The following is a 25,664-nucleotide window of genomic DNA, read 5'->3' on the forward strand; positions in this document are numbered from 1 at the left end:
TCCAGCTGTGCTCGGTCTCTTGGGAGCCCCACAAGGATATGCTCTGGGCTACTGTGGCTAAAGGGCTGCACACAACCTTCCAAGGCTCTCTTCAGGGTAGCAAGATCTGTTTCCTAGGGCTTGATGTAGGTAAATAGGTTTTACCGATTCTAAAATACTGAATTTTACCAATTCGTTTTTTAGAATCAGTAAATCCTATGTAGGTAATTAATCGGTAAAAAATACGAAATCAATAAGATTCGGTAATTACCGATTCAGTATTTGCCATTGATTACTTTGGGCCTGGAGGCCCATAGGAATGAATGTCAATTACCGAATCGGTAATTACTTGTTCGGTAAAATTGGGAAAAAGTCAAGGGTGGCAGGGTGTCACATTGACACCCTGTTGCACCCCTGATTAGTGCTGGTGTGCACATGTGATTGAAGTAGAGGTGTGCACCAAGAAGTAAACTGCAACACTTTTTAGGAATCAAAAGTGCAAAAAACAATTCAATAAACCCTTGAAAAAGGGAGAGCTCAATGCCAGGGTCCTGTAAGCAGGAGCCGGAAAAAAGAACTGAAAGTAGAGGGACCTGCTATGCATTCTGGGATACTGGGAGAAGTTCTGGAAAGTTCTTTTAAAGGCACAGTATCCTATTTAAGCCACATAATGGCAGCCTATGGGGCTTGTCTGTCCCTACCTTCCTCTCTATCATTCCTGAGTCTTTGACTGGGGGAGGCAGGTTTCTCTATGGTAGAAACTAGCAGGCTGTGTTGTGTGTGGTTAATTTTGGTGGAATTTCTAGTTGAAGTACTGGACAGTGTAGCCTGTGGATATAGGCTGCATTATTTGTCTTTAAATTTTCTCTTAAGTGTCTTTGCAGTTTCTGCATTATTTTGACAACTTAAGAGATTATTTTTGATTGCCGGGGTCCACGCACATGGGCGGGACTATTCACTAGATTATGACTATACACAGAGATCCCCTACTACAGAAATAACGAATTCTTAAAGCCCAGAAGCACTGTTTACAGTGCTTCCTACATCTCATTTACCGATTCGGTAAAATAGCCTCCTACATCGGAAAAGGCTTTTACCGGTCGGCCGTTACTGACCGGTAAAAGCCTACCTACATCTGGCCCCTAGTCTTGAGAGGGAGCAAAAGTATGCATGTGTAAATTCCAACCCTTCTATCGAAAATACCCTCATATATAGTGCCTAGCACGGGTGGGAGATAACACCCCTAAGGAAAATGCTACTTACCAGTATGCATCTGTTCTTGGCATGTAGCGCTGCAGATTCTCACACTGAGCATTAGATCACCACCTGCTGTTGGGCTCGGATGCTTGCAGGTTGTTGTCCTCTTGGAAGAAGTCTTTGTAGTCACGAGATAGGTGACTCCTTCTTTGGACGACAGTGCACATGGGCATCGGCTCCATCCTTAGATTGTTTTTCGCCATGATGGGAAATGATGTCGTTAGTTGAAAGAGAAAAGAGATGTCCATGTGTGTATATCTAAATAAGATGGGACTGGAACGGATACAGGTCCCGGGGAGGTGGGTGGGCGTGTGAGAATCTGAAGCTCTTCATGCCAAGAAAAGATGCATACTGGTAAGTAGCATTTTCCGTTTGAGGCATATGAGCTGCAGATCGTACACTGAGCATAGATTATATAGCAGTATCTCCCCTAGCGGTGGTTGCCTGTATCCTTTGCATTAGTTTGAAATAGAGTTTTGAGGACAGCTTGGCCTACTGCAGCTTGCTGCTTGGCTTGCACATCAACACAGTAGTGTTTAGTGAAAGTATGTGTTGTAGACCATGTCCCTGCCTTGCATATGTCTTCTAGAGGAATGTTCCCTAAGAAAGCCATAGAGGCTCCTAGTTAGCGTGTGGAGTGTGCCCTAGGAGGAATTGTTAAGTGTTCGCTTTACCTTTTGATAGCATATTTGTATGCATTTGACAATCCACCTTGCAACTCCTGCTTTAGAGATGGGGTTGCTTTATGTGGTGGAGAGAAAGCTAGACACAATTGTTTTGTTTTGCGAAAAGCTTTGGTTCTATCAATGTAATAGAGAAGAGCTCTTTTAATGTCTAGGGTGTGTAGAGCTCTTTCTGGCACAGAGTCTGTGTTTTGGAAAACCATCTGCAAATCTACAGATTGGTTTAAATGAAACGGACTAATGACTTTTGGAAGAAATTTAGGATTTGTTCTTAGAATCACTTTATTACAGTGTAATTGTATAGTGAAAGCTTGAATCTCCCAAACTCTCCTAAGAGAAGTAATAGCCACCAGAAAAGCTGTTTTTCATGTGAGGAATTGCAGTTCACATTTGTGTAGAGGTTCAAAAGGAGGTCACATGAGCCTGGTAATAACAATATTTAGGTTCCACACTGGAGAGGGTGGTAACCTGGGAGGAATTATTCTTTTTAATCCTTCCATAAATGCTTTAATAGCAGGCACTCTAAATAAAGGCAGATGTCTATTTTGTAAGTATGCTGCAATTGCTGCAAGATGTAGGCGTATAGATGAATATGCCAAGTTACATCTTTGTCTTTGTAAATGTAGAAGGTAGCAAATGATATTTTGGATGGGGGCATCCAGGGGATTAATTTTGTTATTGTTGCAGTAAATGGCAAATCTTTTCCATTTAGCAGCATAGCAAGCTCTAATAGTAGGTCTCCTGGCTTCTTTAATGATATTCATACAGTCTGGTGGTAGGTTAAGGTAACCAAACTCTAAGACTTCAGGAGCCAGACCGCCAGATTCAATTGGCTTGGATCTGGATGTCTGATGTCTCTATGGTTCTGCGTTAGCATGGATGTGTCAGACGTAGCTTTTGGTGTGTAACTAGGGATAGTTCTAGCAGTGTTGTATACCACGGTTGGCGTGCCCATGTGGGAGCTACTAAAATCAGTTTGAGCAACTGTTGTCGTAGCTTGCGCACTATTAGTGGTAGTGGCGGAAAAGCGTGCGCTAATCTGCCTGACCAGTTCATCCATATCGCATTGCCCTGGGACAGCGGGTGTGGAAACCTGGCGGCGAAGGTTGGGCATTTTGCGTTTTCGTGTGTGGCGAACATATGTATGTCTGGATGAACTCACTTGTGAAAAAATGGTAGAAGAACTTGCGGATGTAGTTCCCATTTGTGAATCTGTTGTGTTTGTCGACTTAACAGATCTGGTATCTGATTGTGAACTCCTGGAAGGTGTTCTGCAAACAGATCTATGTTTTGTGGAATGGACCATCTCCAGACGTTCTGTGCAAGCTGGGACAGTTGTAGAGTGTGTGCCCCCCCCCCCTCTGTTTTTGTATATAGTAGATGGCCGTCATGAATATTGCTAGTAGCTCTAGGTGGGTGATATAGAGCGATCTTTGTTGATAGGTCCATTGGCCTTGAGTTGTATGATGTAGGAGATGGGCTCCCCATCCAGTGAGAGATGCGTCTGCTGTAAGTATTATTTGTGGAACAGGTTCGAGGAATTGCCGCCCTTTTGCCAAGTTTTTGGTGTTCCACCACTGCAGAGAGCGATGTGTGCGGCTGTCCACCAACACCACGTCTGTCAGTTGTCCTTGAGCCTGGTTCCACTGTTGTGCTAGACATTCTTGTAACGGACACATTTGCAGTCTTGCATGTGGCACTATGAAGATGCAAGATGCCATCATGCCTATTAGTCTCATGAACACACTGGCTGGGAGAGAGTGTTGATGTTGAAATTTGTGACTAAGGCTTGAATGCTCTGTATCCTTGTTGCACTGAGATACGCTAGAGCTGTAGACGTGTTTATTGTAGTCCCTTAATATTTATGTACATGAGAGGGCTGCAGGTGCGACTTGGTGTAGTTGATTGTGAACCCCAAGTCGTGCAATGTTTGAATTATCTGAGATGTGTGTTGGACACACTGATTGAATGACTTGGCTTTTATGAGCCAATCGTCTAGATATGGGAAGACATGTATATGTTGTCTTCTGAGATGTGCTTCTACTACTGCTAGTGAACACTCTTGGTGCAGTTGTGACCCCGAATGGAAGGACTTTGAACTGATAATGCTGTCCTTCCAGTACAAACCTCAGATACTTCCTGTGAGAAGGATGTATAGGAATGTGGATTAGGCGTCCTTTAGATCTAGTGTTGTAAGGAAGTCGCCTTGTTGCAGCAATGGGAGCACTTGTGATCATATGAAAATGATCTGAGTGTTTATAGTGATTGAGGGGCCCGAGGTCGAGAATTGGTCTTAGTGTCCCGTACTTTTTGGGTATTAGGAAATAAAGTGAGTAAACCCCTGTTCCTTGATGTTGTAAAGGAACCATTTCTATTGCGTCTGTTTGAAGAAGTGATAGGACTTCTTGTTTGAGCAGTGTAAGATGTTCTGCAGACATTGGACGCTGCCTGGGTGGTGTGTGTGGAGGGGTAGCTGTAAGTTTGAGGCAGTAGCCATACTGGATAATTTGTCTTACCCACTTGTCTGTTGTGATGGAATTCCAGACAGGTAGGAACTGTGTTAATCTGCCCCCCCCACAAGAGTGGAATGCTGTTGGGGGAGCAGAGGCAAGTCACTGTTTTGTGGAGGAAGAGGTTCAATCATTGTTATTACCTCAACCTCTTCCTTTATTGTTGTTGCCTCTATAGCCTCCTCTAAAATATCCTTTACTGGAGGATGTCTGTGTATTGGATTTGAAGGAAGCTGAATTGTCTGCTCCAGTCTGTTTGGAGCCTCCTCTATAGAAGGAGCGACGAAAAGAGCCTCTAGCTTGGGTGGATTGCAAAGCTCCCATAGATTTGGCTGTATCGGTGTCTTTTTTCATTTTCTCAAGTGCTGTGTCTACCTCTGTTCCAAACAATTGATGTTGGTTGCATGGCTGATTTAAGATGGTAGTTTGTACTTCCTGCTTAAATCCTGAAATGCGTAGCCACGCATGACGTCTAAGTAGGACACTAGCGTTTATAGCTCCAGATGCAGTGTCTGCTACATCAAGTGCGCACTTGATTGAGGCATTTGAAATTAACTTGCCTTCTTGTATAAGGTTGTTTGCCTGCGCTTTATATTGATCAGGTAGATGTTGTAATAGTGTTTTTAACTGATCATAGTGAGCCCTGTCATATCTTGCAAGGAGGGCTTGTGTGTTAGCTATACGCCATGTATTGCCAGCCCGGGCAGCTATCTTTTTGCCTGAAGCATCTATCACCTTAGATTCTTTATCAGGGGGTGCTTCACCGGATGTCTGTGAGTTTGCTCTTTTCCTAGCATTTGACATGACTAGGGAATCTAAGAGTAGCTGTCCTTTAATGTAGGCAGGGTCCCCAGGAGCATGCCTGTACTTTTTTTCTATTCTAGGGTTAAGAATCCTAGCACGTACAGGATCTTTAAATACTTCTGGAGCATGTGTGGCCCCTTTAATCCTAGGCAGAATTTGAACAGACTTGTGTGATTGTTCAAAAGTATCTAATAAAAAGTCTTCCTCTGCCTCATCTGAATGCATGGTGACCCCATGATAGATGGTAGCCCTATTCAATAAGTGCCCAAAACCAATATTGTCTTCTGGGGGAGAAGCTTTTGATGGATATGTATTTGGGTCAGGAATATCTGGCACATCCTGTGGGTTTGGGTACTCCAAGTCTGGATCATCAGTAGGGTAGGGAAAAGGCTCATCTGGGTCTACCCCGCCCCTCATGCTATACTTATCATTTTAAGGTGTATGTGGTTCAGATAGAGGAGGAGAGTTTTCAGGAGAATTTTGAGGTGAAATGTTAAGAGGAACAGGAGATAAGGGAGAAGGAAGTATAGGAGAAGAAGGGTGCATAGGAGATGTGGCAGAGTCCTTCTTGACAGGCACTGTAGGTGTAGGTGCTGTGTCGTACTTCCTCTTCCTGTGTGGTGTAGTGGATACATGACGTGTCTTTGGATCAATGTAGATCTTCTTTTGTAGAGGATCAGGTTGGAAAAGGTCTTCTTTGCTCCACACTCGGGGCATCTTTTGAATGGCGTCCTTTCCACGAGTTGTAGGCCTCACGGCATGGATAGGCCCAACAGCCCGCGTCGACGACCGGAATCAAGCAGATTAAGTCGAGTCGATGTTTGTTGATATCAGAAGTTGTTTGTAAAGTTTTTTCGCATCGAACTACCATTAAAGGTAAATTTTGAACTGGAGTGGAAAAGTTACATCTGAACCCAGGGGCGGAAAAAAACAATCTAAGGATGGAGCCAATGCCCATGCGCACTGTCGTCCAAAGGAGGAGTCACCTATCTCCTGACTACAAAGACTTCTTCCAAGACGACAACGTGCAATCATCCAATCCCAACACCAGGTGGCGATCTAATGCTCAGTGTGAGATCTGCAGCTCATATGCCTCGAACACGAATATCTGAAGAATTCTGAAAAAAGGTTGCAAGTGATATGGACTGATTAACATGGACGTGTGAAATTAATAAGATGGGAAAACTCATATGCATCCTCGTAGGACTTTATTCTTATGGGATACTGCATAAGGTTTATTTTTGGGAGCAAATGGCCCAGCTCTCGGTAGTCCTAGGTCCAGATTTCATTGCAACCAGAATAGTAGCTTTCCATGATACATATTGGAGGGAAGTTTAATGAATTGGTTTAAACTGAAGATTCATGTCTTTCGGAAAGACCACTAAGTTTCCAAGGAGGGAAAAGTTTCCCAATTGAAGGAAAAAAGAAGTCCTTCTAGGAAGTGTAACTACTGGGATTGTGAAAAAAATGGTTTGTGAAGGCTTTAAGCCACAATGGCAGCGAGATGCATTTTAATGGAGGAAAACTGCAACCTCGACTTAGCCAAAGAGGGCAAACGGGGCAATAGCACATCTTCCAGGCATTTTGTTGTGTTGATGTTTTTCTGGATGCCCTTGTCCAACCTTGAAATTCTATGCATTCAGGAATACTCAAATGACCACATCGGGAGAGTTCAGGAGCCACGCTCCATTATGGTAGGTTGGGATGCAGATCTGGCCCGTAAACATATGAATACGATTTGGTCTGCATGGCAGCCTCCGGTGTAGTTGCTCTGACAGGACAAGAGGCTGGTGGTGGATATAATGCAATCTCTTCAGGGGCACTGCAGGTTGAGGGACTTTGAACCCAAGAGTGTAGCCATACTGCATCAGGTGTCTGTTTGCCACTCTTGCAAGTGTTTCAGGAAACCTCTCCCTAGCAGAGTAACAGACTGAGAAGAAAACCGCTGTTTTCCAGTGGAGGCTTCTCTGTAGCAGCAGAGGGTTGATGACCTCCTCTTTGTCTTGACTGGCACTGTGACGGGTACTGTTGCAGAGGACGCTTAGGGGACTGAACCTTCTGTTGAATATACCAATGGTTCTGTTGTCTAAAGTGCAGCTTTCTGAAATCCATCCTTCCTTTCATACTTCTTCCAAACCAACAGCTTTGTGGCTTTATTCCCGATTGCATCCTGTGCATTTGTTTGTCTGCATGAGATACAGAGAAAGAAAGATTGTAAATGCACTGTTGTGCTTTAGCTTTAAACGCAGATGTTGCCGGGTGAACGGCTCATTGGTAATCCATGGCAATAACTGTGTACTGCCAAATTGGAACAATCTGCTACTGAAAGGATTATTTATTTGATACATCATTCCATCAGCAAAGATTTAACTAAAACCCTCTCTCCTGCCTCTGGGAAGGTCACCAGGGAATCTCTGCTTGTAGCCTCAGAGAGGTTAGTCATGCGTCTCATGCAGAGCAGTCAAATTTGAAGTTCTCCTTGTGGAAGCTGATGTGCAACAAGCCTTGGCACCCAAGGATTCGTGGTGTTTGCTCTCTGTGTTCATAGGTATTCTCGGCAAAGGGGCAGTGGCTGAGCCTTTCTCGCTGCTGAGACAATGACGGAGTCTTTGGGAGGATCAGCTCTGAGGCACAGAGGATCATATGGAGGTGGCATGTAATCCTTCTGAAGGCGCCCTGGAGCAGCCTTTGCTGATGCTGGAGCCAGGAGGAGGCCCATAGCAGTTCCAGAAGGCCTCGCACTAAAGGAGAGGTTGTCAAACTGTGGGGTGACTCCCTCCCTCCCTCCTCTTCCAGGGATCAGTAGCTGCATTCCCAGGGGGCGCCATAGGCTATCTAAGTACTTATAAATGATGATGGCCTGGAAGTGTGACTTTGTTAATTTTGTTTTTTTCCAGGCTGCCTTCACTTACAGACAGGATTTAAATGCCTACAAAAAGTGGGATCTGTAAACCCGGCCATGGTGGCGGGGGTCAAAGATTTAACTGAAAAGAGCCAACTATTTTGTGTTGTCTTGATTTTTCAACTTCAGGTAACTGAATATAAAATCACGGATTGTAAATACAAGACGAATGCAGGTTACATTAATCAGTGGAGAGAGCAGTCTTCTACATTAAGAAACCTCAGTTGGCTAACTCCTTGGACGCTCATGATGAGCTCAGCTCGTCATGGTGTACACCTCCATACACTCATGACGAGCTGAGCTCGTCATGAACAATGGAATATCCAAAATGTCAGCACAGGAGGAAAATAACACTAGCATCGATGTGGTTAATATGTGACTGCAGATGTCTGTATGTGTGACCAGAGCTAAAGTACTGAATCCTGATTGACGCAGTGGGGAACAGTTACTAGTGTATGTATAGTGCTTTGAGGTCCCACCTGTAACAAAAAGCACTATGAATATGCAAGTCATTATTTTAAAATTGTATTGCACACAGTGTAAGATAAGCTGCGGGAAAAAGTTTATGATAAAACAAGTGATTTCAAAGTGTATGTTTTAGACATAAGTAAACTGTACATGGTGAAACATTTTTTGTGTCCATCCTTTCCAGAGCTCAGCTGATGACACCACTGCATTAATTTTCAGTCGAGTTAGTGTGCAGCTATGAAGTCAAACGAGTAGACGTGAAGTTGACTGCAGTTCACCATCCTGCTTGCACCAGGAGGGTCGAAAACTGCATTCATTCTCAAAAAGAGTAAACATTTGTCACCATAAAAACCCAGTGATTCCACTGATTAAAGCCTAGACTAGCTCACAAGCAGCCTTTCCATTTGGTGATTAAACAAATGCATACATTTAATTGTCTTCTAGGTAGCAGGCTCCCTGGTTTGCTCTCTGTCCCTTCTTCCTCTTCACTGCACAGGAGACCCCCAAGCATTCAATCACCCGCCCTCCCTTCACTTTCACGTCCTGGCATCGCAAGGTCCGCATTAACCATTAAAGGATGGTTGTTTCTTTTAACAAAAAGTATGGGAAATGTTTTTGTAAACGTAAGACGCATGGGCATGTCGGTCCCCATGGATCCTGCCCATTTCGAGCTCTGTCCAGATGCCTTTTCAGGTGAGTCGAGGGGGGGCGGTGGCAGGGAGGAGACCAACAGGGTTGAATTCAGACCCACACAGCCCAGACCCCCTCATAGTAACATCCGAGAGTGAGCAGAAAAGAGCAAGGTTTATGCAAAGCGTCAAAGAGGAAAGGATACTATGTGGGGCAGTTTTTTTCGTTTACAAATTGACAGACCGCTTCCTCCGAGGGATGCCTTGGGAAGGTGAGGGAAACTGCGGCTCATTTAGTTTTTCACAGGGCAATCACTGCCATTAGTGCAGTATGTACAGGGGCAATGAGGCCAGTGGTCTGAGGGGACACTGAACACAAATTATTTCAGCATTTTCATTCAGGTCCATTTTCTTTGCTTGCATTAGGGCCAATGTCACCTTTGCTGGGTAGGGAACGAGGCCCAAGCAACTGGGGGATATGTGGAGCCTTTCTCCACTTGTTTTTCTTTTTTACACAAAGGAGCAGATAGCCTGCTTTGGGCTTCAGGTATGCGAGTGATGACCCAGTGGAATGGGCAGAGGAGACGGTCTGCTTTGCTAGGCTTGGGGTATCACTGGTTATCAGGATGTGAGGGATGTTCTATTTCTTCAGGCCCTTGATGAGGTATGCTATGGGTTAGGATGCCTTTAAGGGGAGCCAATGTGGAGTCCCAGATGCCATAGTACAGGGCATGTCCACCATCCAGATAGAAGAGTATGAGAGCTTGAAGAGCAGTTCTGAAGTCGTTTTCTGAAAGGTACCGTTTCACCTTTTTCAGTACAGAGTGCTGGTACTTTGTTTTCTTAAACAGCCTTCCTAGAGGTCTAGGTTGGTGTCCAGGATGAAGAAAAGCAACTAGCACGGACTTAAAGAATATGTTCACTGTGAAGTTTTAATCTACAGCAATTACTTTCTTCAGTTGTTTAAACTACTTAACGCAATTCACTGACCATAACCCAGGAGTGTGGCAGTAGGGTCAAATTGTCAATGGGATCAATTGTGGGTGAGGCAGGTCAGGCTCTTCCCCCTCCCTCAGAATCCAAACATAGGCTTGACCGGACCTGCCCTTTGTTCATCAGAATCGGTTGTACATTGCACGGACAGCCCATGTTTCCATGGAGTAGGCAGGACAATGAAAGGTGTGGAAGGTGGGGTCTAGGTATCATTGGGGCCAAGACTGAGGGGGTGAGGCAGGACAAGCACTCTGCCCCCTTTTTGATACCACCGTTCAGGTCCACGAGCCTCCGTTCAGGGACCATCAGTGGACCTATGGGATAAAGGAAGGCTGATCAGGATTCAGACAGTACAGAGGGTGTTGAGTAGGAAGAGCAGCAAAGTGCTGAAAGTGAGGTGGAGGAAGGCTCGCAGGCGCCAGTGAAGATGGCCGCTTAAAAGGGGAGCTCCGTCGGAGCTGACTATGTCCCCATAAATATCCAGCCTAAATCCGCCCTGAGACGCACTCTACAGCGGTTCCATAGTTGGCGCGGCGGACCGCAGCCTGAATACCTGCCTCCGGTGCCTACAGTCGCCGGCAGCCCGAACAAACGTTCCCGAATCGCGGGGCAAGGTGCACGACATCGCACCGGTGCCCCGCGCCCGAATCGCGGAATCATGCGAGGCCCCGGCTTGCGGCCTGCCCGCGGCCGGGAGGTGTGCGCCGAAGACTACCCCGGGGCGGCCCTGGTGTGAACGAAGCTGAGGAAGGGAGCGCAGAGGTGAGCGTGTTCCCAGAGCCGCCCTCACTTGCGGCGAGGAAGCAACTACCGGGTGGAGGGCCTGGCCTACACCGAGGCACCAGTGCAGCAGTGGGGTGGGGCCTGGAGTGTCGGCCACCGCCAGAGGCCACAAGCAGTGCAGGAAGGCCAAATTCAGTAACGTGGAGCGGGACGGTGAGGGGGCCCCCCAGTTATATTCTAGGACGAGGCACAGCGGCCATCCGGAACCCGGGGACGTAGAGCCATACAGGAAGGAGGCGCAGCTACACAGTTTGGATCCACTGCTGCCGAGACGGGGCCTTGGCTGGCCTGCTGGGACTGGAGGACCGGAGCCAGGTCTGAGGGTCCGGAGACGTGGAGGAGGCAGCAGTAGCGTGTGGCCCTCGTAAGACCCCTATGATATTGTGAGGGGGTGCTCCCTGCTTCTGAAAGCACAGCGGCGCCACAGTATGAGGCGGGGCCTGCACTGAAGCGTATCTGTAGTCCTGGACTGGGCATTAGAAGGCCTAATGAGACGGTTGGGCCCTGCCAACTGCAGACCGACACGCTGAGAGAGGGAGCGCCCATAACAAAACCCCCAGGGACTGCGGCTGGGACTGTATAGACGGTAAACCCCTGGTTGGCTGTGACTGAGGAGCAGTCCTGGGGTGGGGGCCGCTAGTGTTCGTCAATCCTCTCGGGAGCGGGACAGTGTGAGGCCCACCTCATCACCCTCGGGCTGGACGGGTTGCCGCCATGAGGCCCAAATGTAACACCGCCACGCAGGCTAATAAATTGGACAAATACGCGGTCCCTGTGGGACAGTCTCAAGCGGGGAACACGGCCGAAGTCCAGGCAGGCCAGAAAGATCCGTCTCTGACCTCCATTATGGCGGCGATTCAAACATTGGGCACCAACCTTGAGACAAAAATGGACAAGATCTCCATAGAGGTGAACCTCCTCAGGACGGATCTCGGCAAGACCACGGACAGGGCTAAGGCTAATGAGGCTGCAATACAAGAGATCCAGATCTCCGCGAAAAACGCTGTAACGGCGGGTGAGCGACCTGGTACACCAGCACCGGCAAAGGGCCCTTAAGCTCGAGGACCAGGAAGGAAGGGCCCGCAGGAGCAACATCCGAGTGGTGGGAGTGCCGGACGGAACAGAGGGACCCAGCATGGAGCTTTTTCTGGAAGACCTCATCATCACCCATCTGAAGCCCAAGTGACATCTTCACGGTGTAACGCGCCCACCGTGCACCAGTCCCGAAACCCAAGCCGGGAGCGCCACCCAGGACCATAATTGCCAAAAATCCTAAACTTTTGGGACAGTGATGCTATACTCCAGGCGGCTAGACAGATGGGAGACCTGCAATATGAGAACGCCACTATCCGCTTCTTCCCTGATTTCACGCTCCAAGTACAGCGGGAAAGGCGCTCCTTTGCGGGCGTGAAGGCAGCACTCCGAGATAGGGGACTAAAGTACATGATGTTCTTCCCAGCCAAATTAAAAGTCATTGCGGGGGGCAAATCACTGTTTTTCATGACGCAATCGGAGGTGCAAGACTGGCTTGAGAGGGAGTCATCACAGACACGGTGGGCGACACCTGGAGGGGTGGCCAGGCCGCCTCGCCGGGCTCCACAGCCAGGAGGTCGGAAAATGATGTCCAGAGTCAACACTCCTGGCGGTCGAGGTCGGCTAGCCCTAAATGGGGATCCCCCGGACACTAGGACGGACGCCAGCGGCAGAAGAGTTCCTGACAAACTAACTTATAACCAACTGCACTGCTGAGACACTGGGCTGCTCCTAATTGGGTGCTGGCTGGGGGGGGGGGGAGCCTGGGAACTTCCATCGCAAAGGGTACAGCAGGTACTTATGGTATGTGGCACTGTAGGGAGACAGCCCACGACACTCCAGAACTAAGAGAGGCAGTTGGCCCTCTTGGGGGGTTCATGTGCAGTAACACTAGAGGTGGGACACGAACAATTGACAGTATGCATTAAAGTGTACTCTTGGGTACAGCCATGTTGTGTACTGAAGGGGACAGACGTGGGCGGCGCGGCTGGAGCTAGGGTCGGTGCACTCTTCCCTTTCTGAGTTCTAGCGGGGGGTGTTTCCTCACTCCCGGGTTGGGATTGGGCAAAAGGCGCTCTGCTAATTGGGGATGTGGGTAGTTCGAAACCTATGGAGCAGGGTGGGTGGGTTGTTGGGGGGTGGGGATGGTTGTACCTTTCTTGAGGATGTTGAAGGCACAGTTGGGGGGGGTTAGGGGTGGGGGGAGGCAGTTTGGGGGGGGGGTCACACCGAAGTATGGTGGAGAGGATGGGAAATGAACGAGAAAACCAAGGGCACAACAGGACACACATATACCTGAATTACCATGATGTGGGATAAAAGTTTGAAGTTGGTCAGCTGGAATGTCAATAGGCCGGGGGAAAGACTGAAGCGGAGTATAGTATTGCAGTTTTTGAAGCGTCACACCCCTGACATTGTTCTCCTCCAGGAGACGCACTTGATGGGAAATACATGCTACGCTCTAAATAGGTGGGGGTACACCCTAGCGGCACATGCAGGCTTTACGTCCGGATCAAGGGGAGTGGGTATCCTGTTGCAAAGCAATTTCCCGTTTACTATTGAACACACAGAGGTGGATCCCCTGGGTCGCTTTGTTTCAATCTCAGGGAAATGGGAGGGCCGCCGGCTTACTCTGGTGGCAGTCTACATCCCGCCAGGCCTCCAAACACAGTCATATTAAGACCTGGGGAAACTGCTTCTGTCCCTTCCGGAGGGACAACTCCTGGTGGGGGGCGACTTTAACGCAGTGGTATCAGGGGAGCTGGACAGACACCCAGCCAGGGAAATTGGTATAGGACAACGGTGGCTCCCCAACCTTATGGAAGCATGCGGTCTAGTTGATCTATGGCGCCGCAAACACCCAACTCAGGAACAGTATACCTTCTTCTCTGGCCCGCATCACACTTTCTCCCGACTAGACTACTTGTTAGCACCGATGTACCAGGATGTAACTATCCAGGAGGTCACCCATTTGGCACGGGGTATCTCGGACCACTCCCCACTATGGGCGCAAGTGACGGTGGGTGGCCACAGGGTGGGTTGTGTGGCACCAATTAATGCTTGGTATATTAAAGGAGAAGACACGAGAAAGACACTGTCCCGGGTAATAGACAATTATTTCACAGAAAATGAAGTCTCTGTGGATTCACCATCGATACTATGGGAGGCTTTCAAGACGGTGCTGAGGGGTGAGGCCCTATCGGTCATAGCAGGTAACAGAAAGGAACGAGAAGCCCAAACCGTAGCAATAGAGACGGAACTCCTGGCGCCTGAAGACGCAGCGCAGCAAAGCACAAACCCAGATGTGACACACCGTCTCCAACTCAAAACGGCAGAGTATAAGGCCCTCGTCACAGAAGCGGCCAAAACCATGGCGCGCAGTAGGGATGGCAGGTTATATGACCAAGGGGACAAAGCGGGCAAACTCATAGCCTGGCTAGAAAAAAAACAACAAGTGTCAAAGGTGGTCGCCAAACTTAAAACAGAGTCAGGGGCCGTTGCCACAGAACCGCATTAGATAGTGAAGGAGTTTGCTGCTCACTACCGTAGGGTCTATACCAAGAAGTCGGAGCGATCGGAGGAGTCGATTGTTTTCCTGAGCAGCATTACTCTCCCCGTTTTAACGGCTGAACAGCGGGAGACTCTTGAGGCACCAATAGGGACAGAGAAATTGGCACAAGCCGTTCATGATCTCAGCTCAGGGAAAGCCCTCGGGCCCAATGGCCTGCCAGTGGAACTGTACAAGCTCAAACCCGGCAGCCTAGGAACACCTCTCCAGCGGATGTTTGAAGACAGCAGGGCGCAGGGAATATTACCGGTAGACCAACAGATGGCCACGATTGTGGCCATCCCTAAAGAAGGAAAACCCAAGGACGCCTGTACCTCGTACAGGCCGATCTCATTGCTCAATGTTGAGCCTAAGATTCTAGCCAAAGTACTGGCCAACAGACTTAAACCCGTCCTGCATGCACTAGTACACATCCATACCAATCGGGCTTTATGTCACACCGCAACACAGAGCTTAATCTGCGCCGTCTGCATGGAGTGCTGGGTAGCTGTCACCGGCTGCATGAGGACGCGGTAGTAGTGTCATTGGACGCGGCAATGGCATTCGACACCTTGGAGTGGCAAAATATGTGGGCTGTACTGCAAACACTAGAATTTGGCCCGGAATTTGTAAGTTGGGTGCGTCTTCTATATACAGAACCGCGGGCGCAAGTAGTAGTCAACAACAAGGTCTCGGAAGTCTTTGGGTTGGAACGGGGGACTCGACAGGGGTGCCCCCTCTCGCCCTTGCTTTTTGTCCTTTCGCTGGAGCCACTCCCGGCCTGGATTCGGCAAACGTCTTCCCTGGCAGGGATACGATGGTTAGCAGGTTGGGAGGATAGAATCTCGCTCTACGCGTATGACATCCTCCTTTACCTTACTAAACGGGGTGCATCCATTGGGAGGGTGTTGGATATCTTCACTGAATTTGGCGAATATTCCGGCTACAGTATTAACTGGGGTAAATCCCTGCTGTATGTCCTTCAGGGTAACCCCCCCCCCCTCCCCCTCCCCCCCCCCCACTTCTCAGAGGATGCCCGATCCAAATAGCAGAAGAGGGCTTTACTTACTTGGGGGTTTTTATTACTCAGGACATGTCCCTCAGATACGAGAGGAACCTTCTGCCACCCGATCCAAATTGCAGAAGAGGGCTTTACTTACTTGGGGGTTTTTATTACTCAGGACATGTCCCTCAGATACGAGAGGAACCTTCTGCCACCCCTGCAGCGGCTTCAGAGGGACTCGGACACAAGGAAAACCCTCCCTCTGTCCCTTCTGGGAAGGGCAGCGCTGTTTAAAATGATGGTGCTGCCAAGATTCCTCTATGCCCTCCAAAACTACCCAGACCTGGTTCCCCGGAGATACTTTGCCGCTACTTAGACAGCTCAGCGGGACCTCCGCTGCAAAAACTAACACAGAGATGGTTTGACAGGTGTATAGCACTTCCCGATATTAGGAAATATTACTGGGCGGCACACCTCTCGGCCATCAACCAGGGCACGTACAGTGCGGGGAATGACCTGGGATACGAGATGGGTAAGTGGCTCCTGCCGGGGGGCAACTACGAAATAGCCCTTCACTCACGACTGGGTAGATATCGTCTCACGGGCCCCACCAAACACTCGGTCCAACTCTGGCACATCGCGCAGAAGAAACTGGGGTGGGCAGGGAAACTTACCCTAGCAACACTGCTCTGGGCCTCGGAACGACTAGGCTCTCTTCCGCGATCCAAAGGGTTTCGGAACTGGGACCTGTTTGGGATTTCGCAAGTTAAAGACCTATGGGGCCCGACCGGGGTAGTATCATTTGACACTCTACAGCAGACATGTGACCTGGCCCAGACAGAACACTTCCGCTACTTTCAAGTCAGACATGCACTTCAGACTAACATCCACCCGGGGACCCAATCCCCAGAGTACTCACCGCTGGAGGACAGGCTGCTGGATGGCCACCTCCCGGAGAAAGCCATCTCCTTAACGTACAAGAAACTCATAAACCACACTCCAGACCTGTTGAGGGCCTGAAGGGAAAAGTGGGAGACGGATGGACTCGTAATTGACGACGAGGAATGGAGTGAAGCACTGGCATCCCCCAGAGAGACAGCAATAGTGGCCAAAGTACTCCCTATCCAACTAAAAATCCTGCACCAAGTTTATATGTCTGTAACGAGGTTGGTTCTGATGGGCCGTAGTGAGGATGGGCTCTGCCGCAGAGGTTGTGGGGAGCTTGGCACCTTCCTGCACATAATATGGGAATGTCGGGAGATACAGGCCTACTGGTCCCGGGTGTTGCATTGTAGGAGGGAGGTGTGGGGAGTGGAGCTGCGACCTGAGGCGAAAAGGTGTCTCCTCAATATATGGGAGCCACCGGACCTTTCCTCTAAAGGGAAACTGTGGGTCACACTAGGTTTAGCGATCGCTGAACGAGTTATTGCGCTACTGTGGGGGGCGGAGACCCCACCTACACTGGGTTCCTGAAAAAAGGATATGGACTGGAGCATGGTACAGGAGAAGACTGTGTGTGGCTCGGGGGTGCCCGCGGAAATGGGTGGCAATATGGACTAATTGGAACGAATATAGGGGGAATATCGGAGAGCCTCCCTGTTTTGCACGTGACGAAGAACTGGCCGATCTGTAATCATGGTAATTGCTACTTATCATAAATGGTGAATGTAACCTTGAAGAAGCTGTAACCCAGATGGTACTGGATAGTATCAATAAGTGCTCTGCATGCCTTGGACGTGATCTGTATGTTTGCTTTAACTTGAATTAGATTTTTGCAAATAAAAAGATTTAAAAAAAAAAGAAAAGAAAGTGAGGTGGAAAAGCAAAACAGAAGTCCAGTTCTGCCTCAACAGAGCGAAAGGGATAAAGTAACAAAGAAGGAGCACTGAACTCTGGAGGAGGTGTACCCCCTGAATATCGAATTGACAATATCAATGGGACATAATATCAATGACAAAATATCCAACATAAAATATCAACGGGAAAAGAAGTCTAGATTCCATATCGGACTCCACAGATCGGTACTTGCGCGGTACATACACCTTCAAGGTGTATAGATGTGGAGTTAGGAATAGTAAGTCTACATTTCCCTTTATGCACTAACATTTCAATAGTCTGCCCTCCACATTAATATGTTTCCATACTGTTAGGGTCGCTATTCAGTAGCGTAATCAATGGAGGAGGCTGAATATTAAGGAAGACGAGAGAGATGAACAAGAGCTGACCGGACGAGGTCAGTCACTTATGGATCTGGTGAGGAATGCATAGGATTTCGGGGCAGACAGGAAGGTCAACTTAGAAAGCAGCAGCCAAAAGAGGAGCACAGGCTACAGACTGGAGGAGTGTCCTTACAGAGAGGGACAGGGGCAATGCTCCACTCCTATGTGTCCATGTCACTGCAAAGAAAGACATGGAAGTGACAACAGAAGCACCTCAATGAAAGGACAGGTCTTAGGAACTAAAGTAAATGTCATGCCTGAAAGAAAATGTTTGAAAAATGCAATGAAGTAACAAAGAACAATTTGACAGTCTGAAGCCAACAACAGAGCTACTGCATAAGTTGCAGATATCCTGTAGGCTTACATCCTGGGGCAATGCTTTGGTCTACGCACATGTTGAGCACTGGGAGAATGGACTGCAGGGCACTTTCCCTTAGCTACACAAGCCCATGACTAGGAGCACAGCAATCCAGCCTCCAAAGGTAAACTGTAACAGATCATGGCAGCTACGCTCTGCATCATTCTGCGACCAATTCCCCCCGCCGCTGGCTCAGCTTTACCATCTTTTCTTCTCATATTTCTCCTGGAGGAACTCCTTCACCTTTTGAGGATCCCTGGAGTCTGGAATGGTAGAAGAGTGGGAATCGTACAGGCCCATCCATATCTTTCTGCACACCTGCCAGCGGAAGAGAAGGAAAAGTTTGTCACTTATGATCGCCGTTATTCCTCACTGGAAATCTTCATTAATGACTAATATAATTATACTTGCACCCACTGGAGAACTTTTCATAAACAAACATCGATTTGAAAAATTATGTATTTATGAACATGCCTTTTAGCAATATTTTCTTTTTAAAAAACAATTCGAATTTAAAAATAGTTTTAAATACATTAAAGGGTTTTACTCTTTGGAATTCCTCCTTTTAAACAGGGAAAAGGGAGCAAATGTGGGTCAACAAAAAGAGGCTTTGCTGAGGACTTTCACACCGGTGCATTACGGTAAGAAAGCTTCTCCAGAGACTCCATGCCATTTGTTGTCGCCAGCTTTGCCAGGGACAGAATCTACATCTCCAATTCTTTCTCCATATCTACATTATACGTTTTTCCTCGTCAAGGAGTTATTTTCCTTCCATATGAAGACCGGGTCTTGGAATCATTGAGACGCCAGTGAGGATTCAATCATTCAACCATCCCTCCAGCATTAGGAAGGAGGAGTGCTTATGGATTTAATACAGGGGCTCATGATAGTGAACGAAGAAGCACGTCTATGCTCCTTCTCCAGCAAGGGATCCGCTGTCAGAGTGTAAACATTGTAAAGCATCAGTGAGTCCCTCCCACACCCAAGGGAAAAGGAAACCGAGACAAGTGAGAAATAAAACAAGATCACCCTCTGTTGTGGAGTCCAAGGCCAAACAGGAGAGTTTGGCAAAGGTATGCACTGATCTCGGTCTGAAAGCGTCAGCACTGATTTCCTTTTCTCTCATCTAGCAAAACCAGAGGAGCCTGCTGACCTTCGGATTACATATGGGAAAACACAAACTATGCCATTAGAATGGACTTTTTGTATATGGAGACGACTATTCAGATAGCCCCATTGTCAACAAAAAGTTGCTTGTGTTTTGCATTTCCTTTGTCCCGTTAAGGTAAAAACGTAGTTCTTTTGATATTCCAGTATTTATTTATTAAATAACGTTTTTAAAAAAAAAATATGTTAACATCCAAACTGATTAACTTCTTTTAAAATGTAACATTAAAATAATAATCTACGACTGAATAGTTATAACAAAATATCAGCAATTGAGCTGTAGTACTGATACAAAAATCTCAACTTAAGGGTTTGAAAAATACATAAACACAAGCGCTTCCAGTCAACCTTCGGCGCTTATGCTTTTTTTTTTGTTTTTTTTTTTTAGAAGACAGACTTTGTAGGCCAAGTAAGTCATGCGCTCTGGGCCAGTGATTCTAAACTCATCTAACTATTGATTCTGATCAAAACTATACTCATCATTTACAAGTTAAAACTGGAATATGGTCTTCCTTTCCAACAGCAATTGGATAAAGAGAAATATAGCTTGTTAATGTTTTCTCTTGCTCTCCACAAAAATAACATTTGATAAGATTTTTCAAAAGCTCTTTCCACTTCTGCATAAGACCGCTCAAGGAGAGTTGTTCAAGTTTCATAAAGAAAGACTTGCTTATACTCAACTGGCGAGTAGTCCTTCATAAGAGTCAGTTGTGAACCTTGCTCAAAACCATCTGCACCTAACTTATAAGTGAAAAACAAATTACAATGTGTGGAATCAGTCGCTGTCCTTATTTCGCCGGGGAGCCACTCCACCATTAAAATGCTGCCTCGGATACTACCACGACCGCTGGAAACAAAGGGGCCTAGGAATATAGTCACTGAAAACCAATTACTTTGTTTTTCTAAAAAAAACTTATAGCATACAACTTAACAGTTTGCTTGAGCCAGCTGTCGAACTCCTGCCAATGTAACATGTTAGAAGGCACTGCCACTGTTCTATGGCGTTTCTAAAGCCCACACATGCCCTGGGGCGGCCTGATGCTAGCAAAAAGCAGGACAAGGTCAGACAGAAATCTAACAAGCATTTGCAATGCAATAGGTCTCGCATTTGTGAGAGTTTGAGCTATTGGGATTGTAGATGACAATACCTTTTATTGATGTATTTTTAAAACCTGCAGGCAGATGCGTAAATACACACTTTTACTGCCAGCCTTGCTTCTCATAAGCGAAGACTATAAGTCCAAAGTGCATGCTTACGCACTGCTTGCAAGTTTTCAAAGTCCATAAATAAAAGGCATTGTCATTTACAATACCAATAGCTCAAACTCTTGCAAATGCGAGACCTATTGCATTGCAAATGCTTTTTGTTTTAGGTTTTAGTAAGTGCAGAGGTTGAGAGCCTGCAGATAATAAAAGGCAGTTTCCTGACCAATCGCAAACCACTGTACTATCTCCAAGTTCCTAGAGCAAGTGTATGACGCGCAGGAACTTTTCTAGCCAATCTACTGACATGAGGTCCTGCAGCCAATCCAGGACCATCACGTTTTCTCTATCATAAAAATATATGTTTTTGCTTACTTGATTGGTTGTGAGTAACATGTCACGCAATGGCTGTTCACCATAGATTGGAAGAATAGGAGTATGTTAATGGCAGAACAGCAAAGTTTTGTTATGTGTGGATGCATGTGTAATTCCTGTATTGTAAATGTATTTTAGTCTGTGCTTATATATAATGATTCCTGTCTATGTGACATTCAATGTGATAGTGCTATCGACAACAGATTATCAAAAGTTGATCATGTGCAAACATCCCAAGTATCCCCATGTTAGGCATGAGAAACCAAAACATTTCTGGCTTTTACTTGCTTTTGCGTTTTGTCAGTCCAGCTTGTAAAAACAGCAAAATTGTTCGCATGCTGACGGTTTAGACATGAATCGATGCGTCCCAATCCTTAGTATTCCCCAATATTATAAAGATCCCATTTTACAATTGCTGTATAAAGTGTCCTAATAAAAAGCCTGTATTTCTTCAGAATAAATCCCACAACGCTTAATGCAATAGTATAACATCGGAGCTTCTGCATTTTTCCACCTTTAGCCTGGGAGGAAGGGCAGAGATGTGCGTGTGCGCCCATTATTCTCCGGGGCAGGGGAGGGAGAATCCCAGCCATTTCCAGCTTGCTGGTGGGAAGGGCAGCTAAAGGAGCTTCTGGTGACAACGTCAACGACCGATAAGCACAGACCAGAGAAATGACAGAAATTGTGATAAAACTCCAGATGAGCCCCCACCTTCCAAACACACACACAATGCAGAAATAACGTGAAGGAAACATCAGCGTTAGTACCCTGAAGCGTTCAACCTTTATTGATTGCTATGCATTTCACTACCAAGAAAGGTGTAATGTAATTTTGTGTATTTGCAACAATATTTTAGATTTATGCTTTTTTATATAGCGCTGACTTTACCTGAAGGGGTTAGAGTGCTTTGTAATCGAACAAGTTACATCACATCAGGACTTCGTAAATTTACTCATCATGTAATGATGCATTTTTATTGTAAAGCACTGCAACGCATTTGGATAAGGTCTGCACTACATTAAAATGCATAAATGAATAAAAAGGCAAATGAGATCTAAAGCTACAAATGGAAGGAGGCACCCACAGAAGGATACCGGGGGATGTCAACGCAGGAGTGAAAAGATTGCAACGAGAGATCGAAATAGAGAGGATAGCAATTAGTGCGAGAGAAATGAGAACGTGGGGTTAAGCAAAGGAAGGTAGCTATAACAGAGAAGGTGAAGTCAAAAGGAAAGGGGGAATTCAGAGACATGAAGAAATCATGTCATCTGAGAGCGATCGCAGAAGAGCAATGTTTTTACTTATGCTGAATTAATTATCTTGCTCTGTCCTGATTTAAGCTCACTGGCTATGGATCGCCACTTCAAGTGGTGATCCGTTACACTACACTCGCTATGCACCGGCACAATCTTCCAGGCTCCAGTTCTCTCAACTTGCTCCCATCGCGGAGACAAAACGCGCCGTGCTTTTTCAACTCCTGGTTCGCCAATCATAGAGACTCATGATGACTTCGATGGACCTAAAGCACAAAAAACACAGTAGGAAAAGACAGCGTCCAGCGAATGCTGTGTGCGGAGCCGGCCATTATTGTCAAACTAAAAGCACACATGGCGCACTGAATGAAAAAGGTTATATTTAACTGAGAGCGCACCGAAAATTAAAACAAGAAGTGGCTGCTCTTGTAAATTAAAACAAGCCTGCATGAGAAACTGCAGCCCCTACGCCTTTTGTGCAGGGGATGCAAAGTAGAACAAGCACGAATCACGTGGTGTCCAGTTAACCAATTGGGTGTAGGGTCTCGAGGGCGGAGTGAAACGGCGCTTGGTCAGTTCGGCGGCAATCAGTGACATCAGAGGAGTACGAGAGAGTGGAGTTTCGGTGTCTGCGAACCTTGGAGCACGGCCAGCAATGACCTGTGAGTACATAGAATGGGGGTCTTGGGTGCGTGTGTGTGTTTGCAGAGTGTGTGTGCCTGCTTGCCTTTGTGTTTGTGTGCCTGCCTGCATGTGAGTGTGTGTGCCTGCCTGCCTGCGTGTGCCTGCATGTGTGTGTGTGTGCCTGCCTGCGTGTGTGTGCCTGCCTGTGTATGTGTGTGCAAGTGTAGTGTGGCTGCGTGTGTGTATGTGTTAGTCACTTGCCGGGAATGTGCTACAGGAGATGTGCATGGCGCAGGGCTCAGCGTGCGCACCCAGGAGGTGAAATCGCAGAGGGATTGCGCATGCACATTGCCTGTCTCACATTCCCGGCAAGCCGGCAGCAATAGGTCTTTCGCTGACGCGAGACCTAAAAAGTCAGGGTTTTTAAATCCATACATAACTTCTTTAGATAGCAAGAAGCCATTCCCTGAACGAAGACCTGACAACAGAGAATATTCAATGGCAGAGGAGCGGATGCTGTGAAGAGCTTGAAGGCAAATCCACAGGCTTTAAAGAAAACACGCGTGTGGATGAGGAGCCAGTGAAGCCTTCTACGGTGGACTGAGATGGAGGCATGTCGGGGAAGGTTCTTTAAGAGTCATTTTGGACCAAGAAGGAAGGCCTGGGTATAAGGCATTCGCATAGTCAAGTCCAGACCCCACCATGAAACGAACAACGTTAAAATATCAGGGAAGAAAAAGAAGCATCTTTCCTAAAGTTTCAGATAAAAGAAATAGGGAGAAACCACTTTGTCGTTGTATCGTTTAAAAGAAAGTGTTCAACACCTTAATTTTTTGCTTCCAACTAGAGAGTGGGGCAGAGACCTAAAGACTGTGGACTAAATCGAGGGGGTTCACCCATAACCACAACATTGGTTTTGTTGGCATTGAGCTTCTTGCAGTGGTCATTCACCCTGTCTACTACTTTCAAAAAGCAAGTCTGAAAGTTGCAGTGGGCTGCATCAGAATTGCCACCTTACTGGAGAATGAGTTGTGTGGCGACTGTGTAGCATATAAAAGAAAAATCGAAAGAACAAATGAATTTGGCCAAAAGTGCCACATGGATGTTAAAAGCAGAGGAATTTCTAAAAACCTTGCGGGACTCCACAAGACACATTTTTAGGTATAGACCGGATAGGGTAGAAGATGCCTGTTGTGCAGTCTGCCTAGTTATAGTGACACAATGTAGTAGACAAATCCAACAGGATAAAGAGGAAACTCCTCCCTGAAAAAGAATCGTATGAATGAAAAATGTCCTAGCTATCGTAACGGAAAGTTTCAATTCTATTAAGGACTCGGAGGCGGCGCACTTAGGGGGAGGAAGCAAAAGACACACAATTGATGGACGGAATGCTGAGCAGATCAAAACATTCACCCCCAGTCAAGAGATATGGACTGTTCCCATGAGGACCAGGGTCAAGGCTGATTTGCATATGTCGGGTCTAAACTAGGGTGGCATGGTGAGCAAAAGAACAAAGGATTTGATCCAGATCTTTTGACTGGGGGAGAATGTTTGCATTGTCAGCATTCCGTCCATCATTTGTTTTCTGCTACAAAAAAAATCTAACATAACATACATACCATCAGCAACGCAGCCACGCTCTAATTAGAAAAGAACTGCAGCAAGTGCATGAGCACTTACTGCCTTTCAGCCCACGAACGCTCTCCCAGGATGTGCCGTGTGTGTGCGCTTCACACACAGCACTGCGCCCTCCGGAGGACAGAGGTGTGCACACTTTACAGGGAACAGTGGTGGCTAGTATGTGCCACATCTAATCCACCCAGATCAATGCTGATTCATACCCAACTGAAGCACACGCCACTGTATTAGGAGGGTGCACGCTGCGCTTTCTAGTCACATGACGCAGAGGGTTCTCTGGCTCTCGTGGTGGTTGAGACTACCAAGGCCTTTGATACAGTGTCATGGGACTTTCTGAATGGGGTCCTTCGGTGGGCTGGACAGGGGGAGGTGTTCCACTGCATGATGTATCTTCTCTACTGCACCCCAACTGCCTGGGTCCAGGAAAACAGGATCATCTCTTCCCTATCCCCCATTGAGCGCATCACATGCCAAGACTGTCCAATTTCCCCATTGCTATTCAGGAAGGTGATGGAACCCTTGGCATGGTGCATCAGCTGTGCTGCACAGATCTGGAGCTGGCAGTGGGGGAGCGGATTTGAGGACCGCATTGCATTGTACACAGATGACATTATCGTATTCTTACAAAATCTGCGGTGCTCTTGGCCCCTTTGCCTGACCCTCCTTCGATTGTACGGCGAGGCATCTGGCCTTCAGATTAAAGAGGGTAAGTCCTGCTGGGTAGAGGTGAGGGCAGATGCTTAGGGGCGTGTTTGGTGTCTCAAAATCCCTATGCGGCACAACACTGGATGACTCTTCCACTCAGCGCAATGGGGCATACTTCCCTATTTAAGATGGTGTGCCTACCGCGCTATTCATATGGCCTAGGTAATAACCCCCCCCACCCATGCCACACAAATTGTTTGACTCCCTGAATGACAAATTTAATAATTTTGTGTGGGTGGGAGCAGGCACAGAGTTGCGTTCCAAACTCTGCGCAATTCCACTTTCGATTGAGGCCTAGGCCTATCATGCATCTACCCACCTTGTACCGATAAATGAGTGGTTCATCAGGGCATGGAACGATCCGGCCTACCACCTAGAGATTTATTCAGAGTTTGGATGGTCTAATGGACCTCCTGTATGAGGCGCACCCACCCACTACACTACCTGCATGTACGAGAGTGGGTCTTACCTGCCTGAGGGCGGCCTTTCAAGTTATTGGCTGGGATCGTCGACTCACTGATCTGACTCCTT

General features: G+C 47.2%; 1 protein-coding gene across 3 annotated transcripts in view; it reads right to left on the reverse strand.

Moving 5' to 3' along the window:
• Positions 1 to 25,664, reverse strand: part of AGFG2 (ArfGAP with FG repeats 2) — a 533,383-nt gene that overhangs the window by 278,785 nt on the left and 228,934 nt on the right. For all 3 annotated transcript variants that reach the window (XM_086946193.1, XM_086946194.1, XM_086946195.1), the window contains exon 3: positions 18,371 to 18,486. In XM_086946193.1, the coding sequence (XP_086802319.1) occupies positions 18,371 to 18,486 (116 nt within the window). The remainder of the gene's footprint in view (positions 1 to 18,370; positions 18,487 to 25,664) is intronic.

The sequence above is a fragment of the Lissotriton vulgaris genome, chromosome 12, assembly GCF_964263255.1.
Source record: "Lissotriton vulgaris chromosome 12, aLisVul1.2, whole genome shotgun sequence".
Classification (NCBI taxonomy): Eukaryota; Metazoa; Chordata; class Amphibia; order Caudata; family Salamandridae; genus Lissotriton; species Lissotriton vulgaris.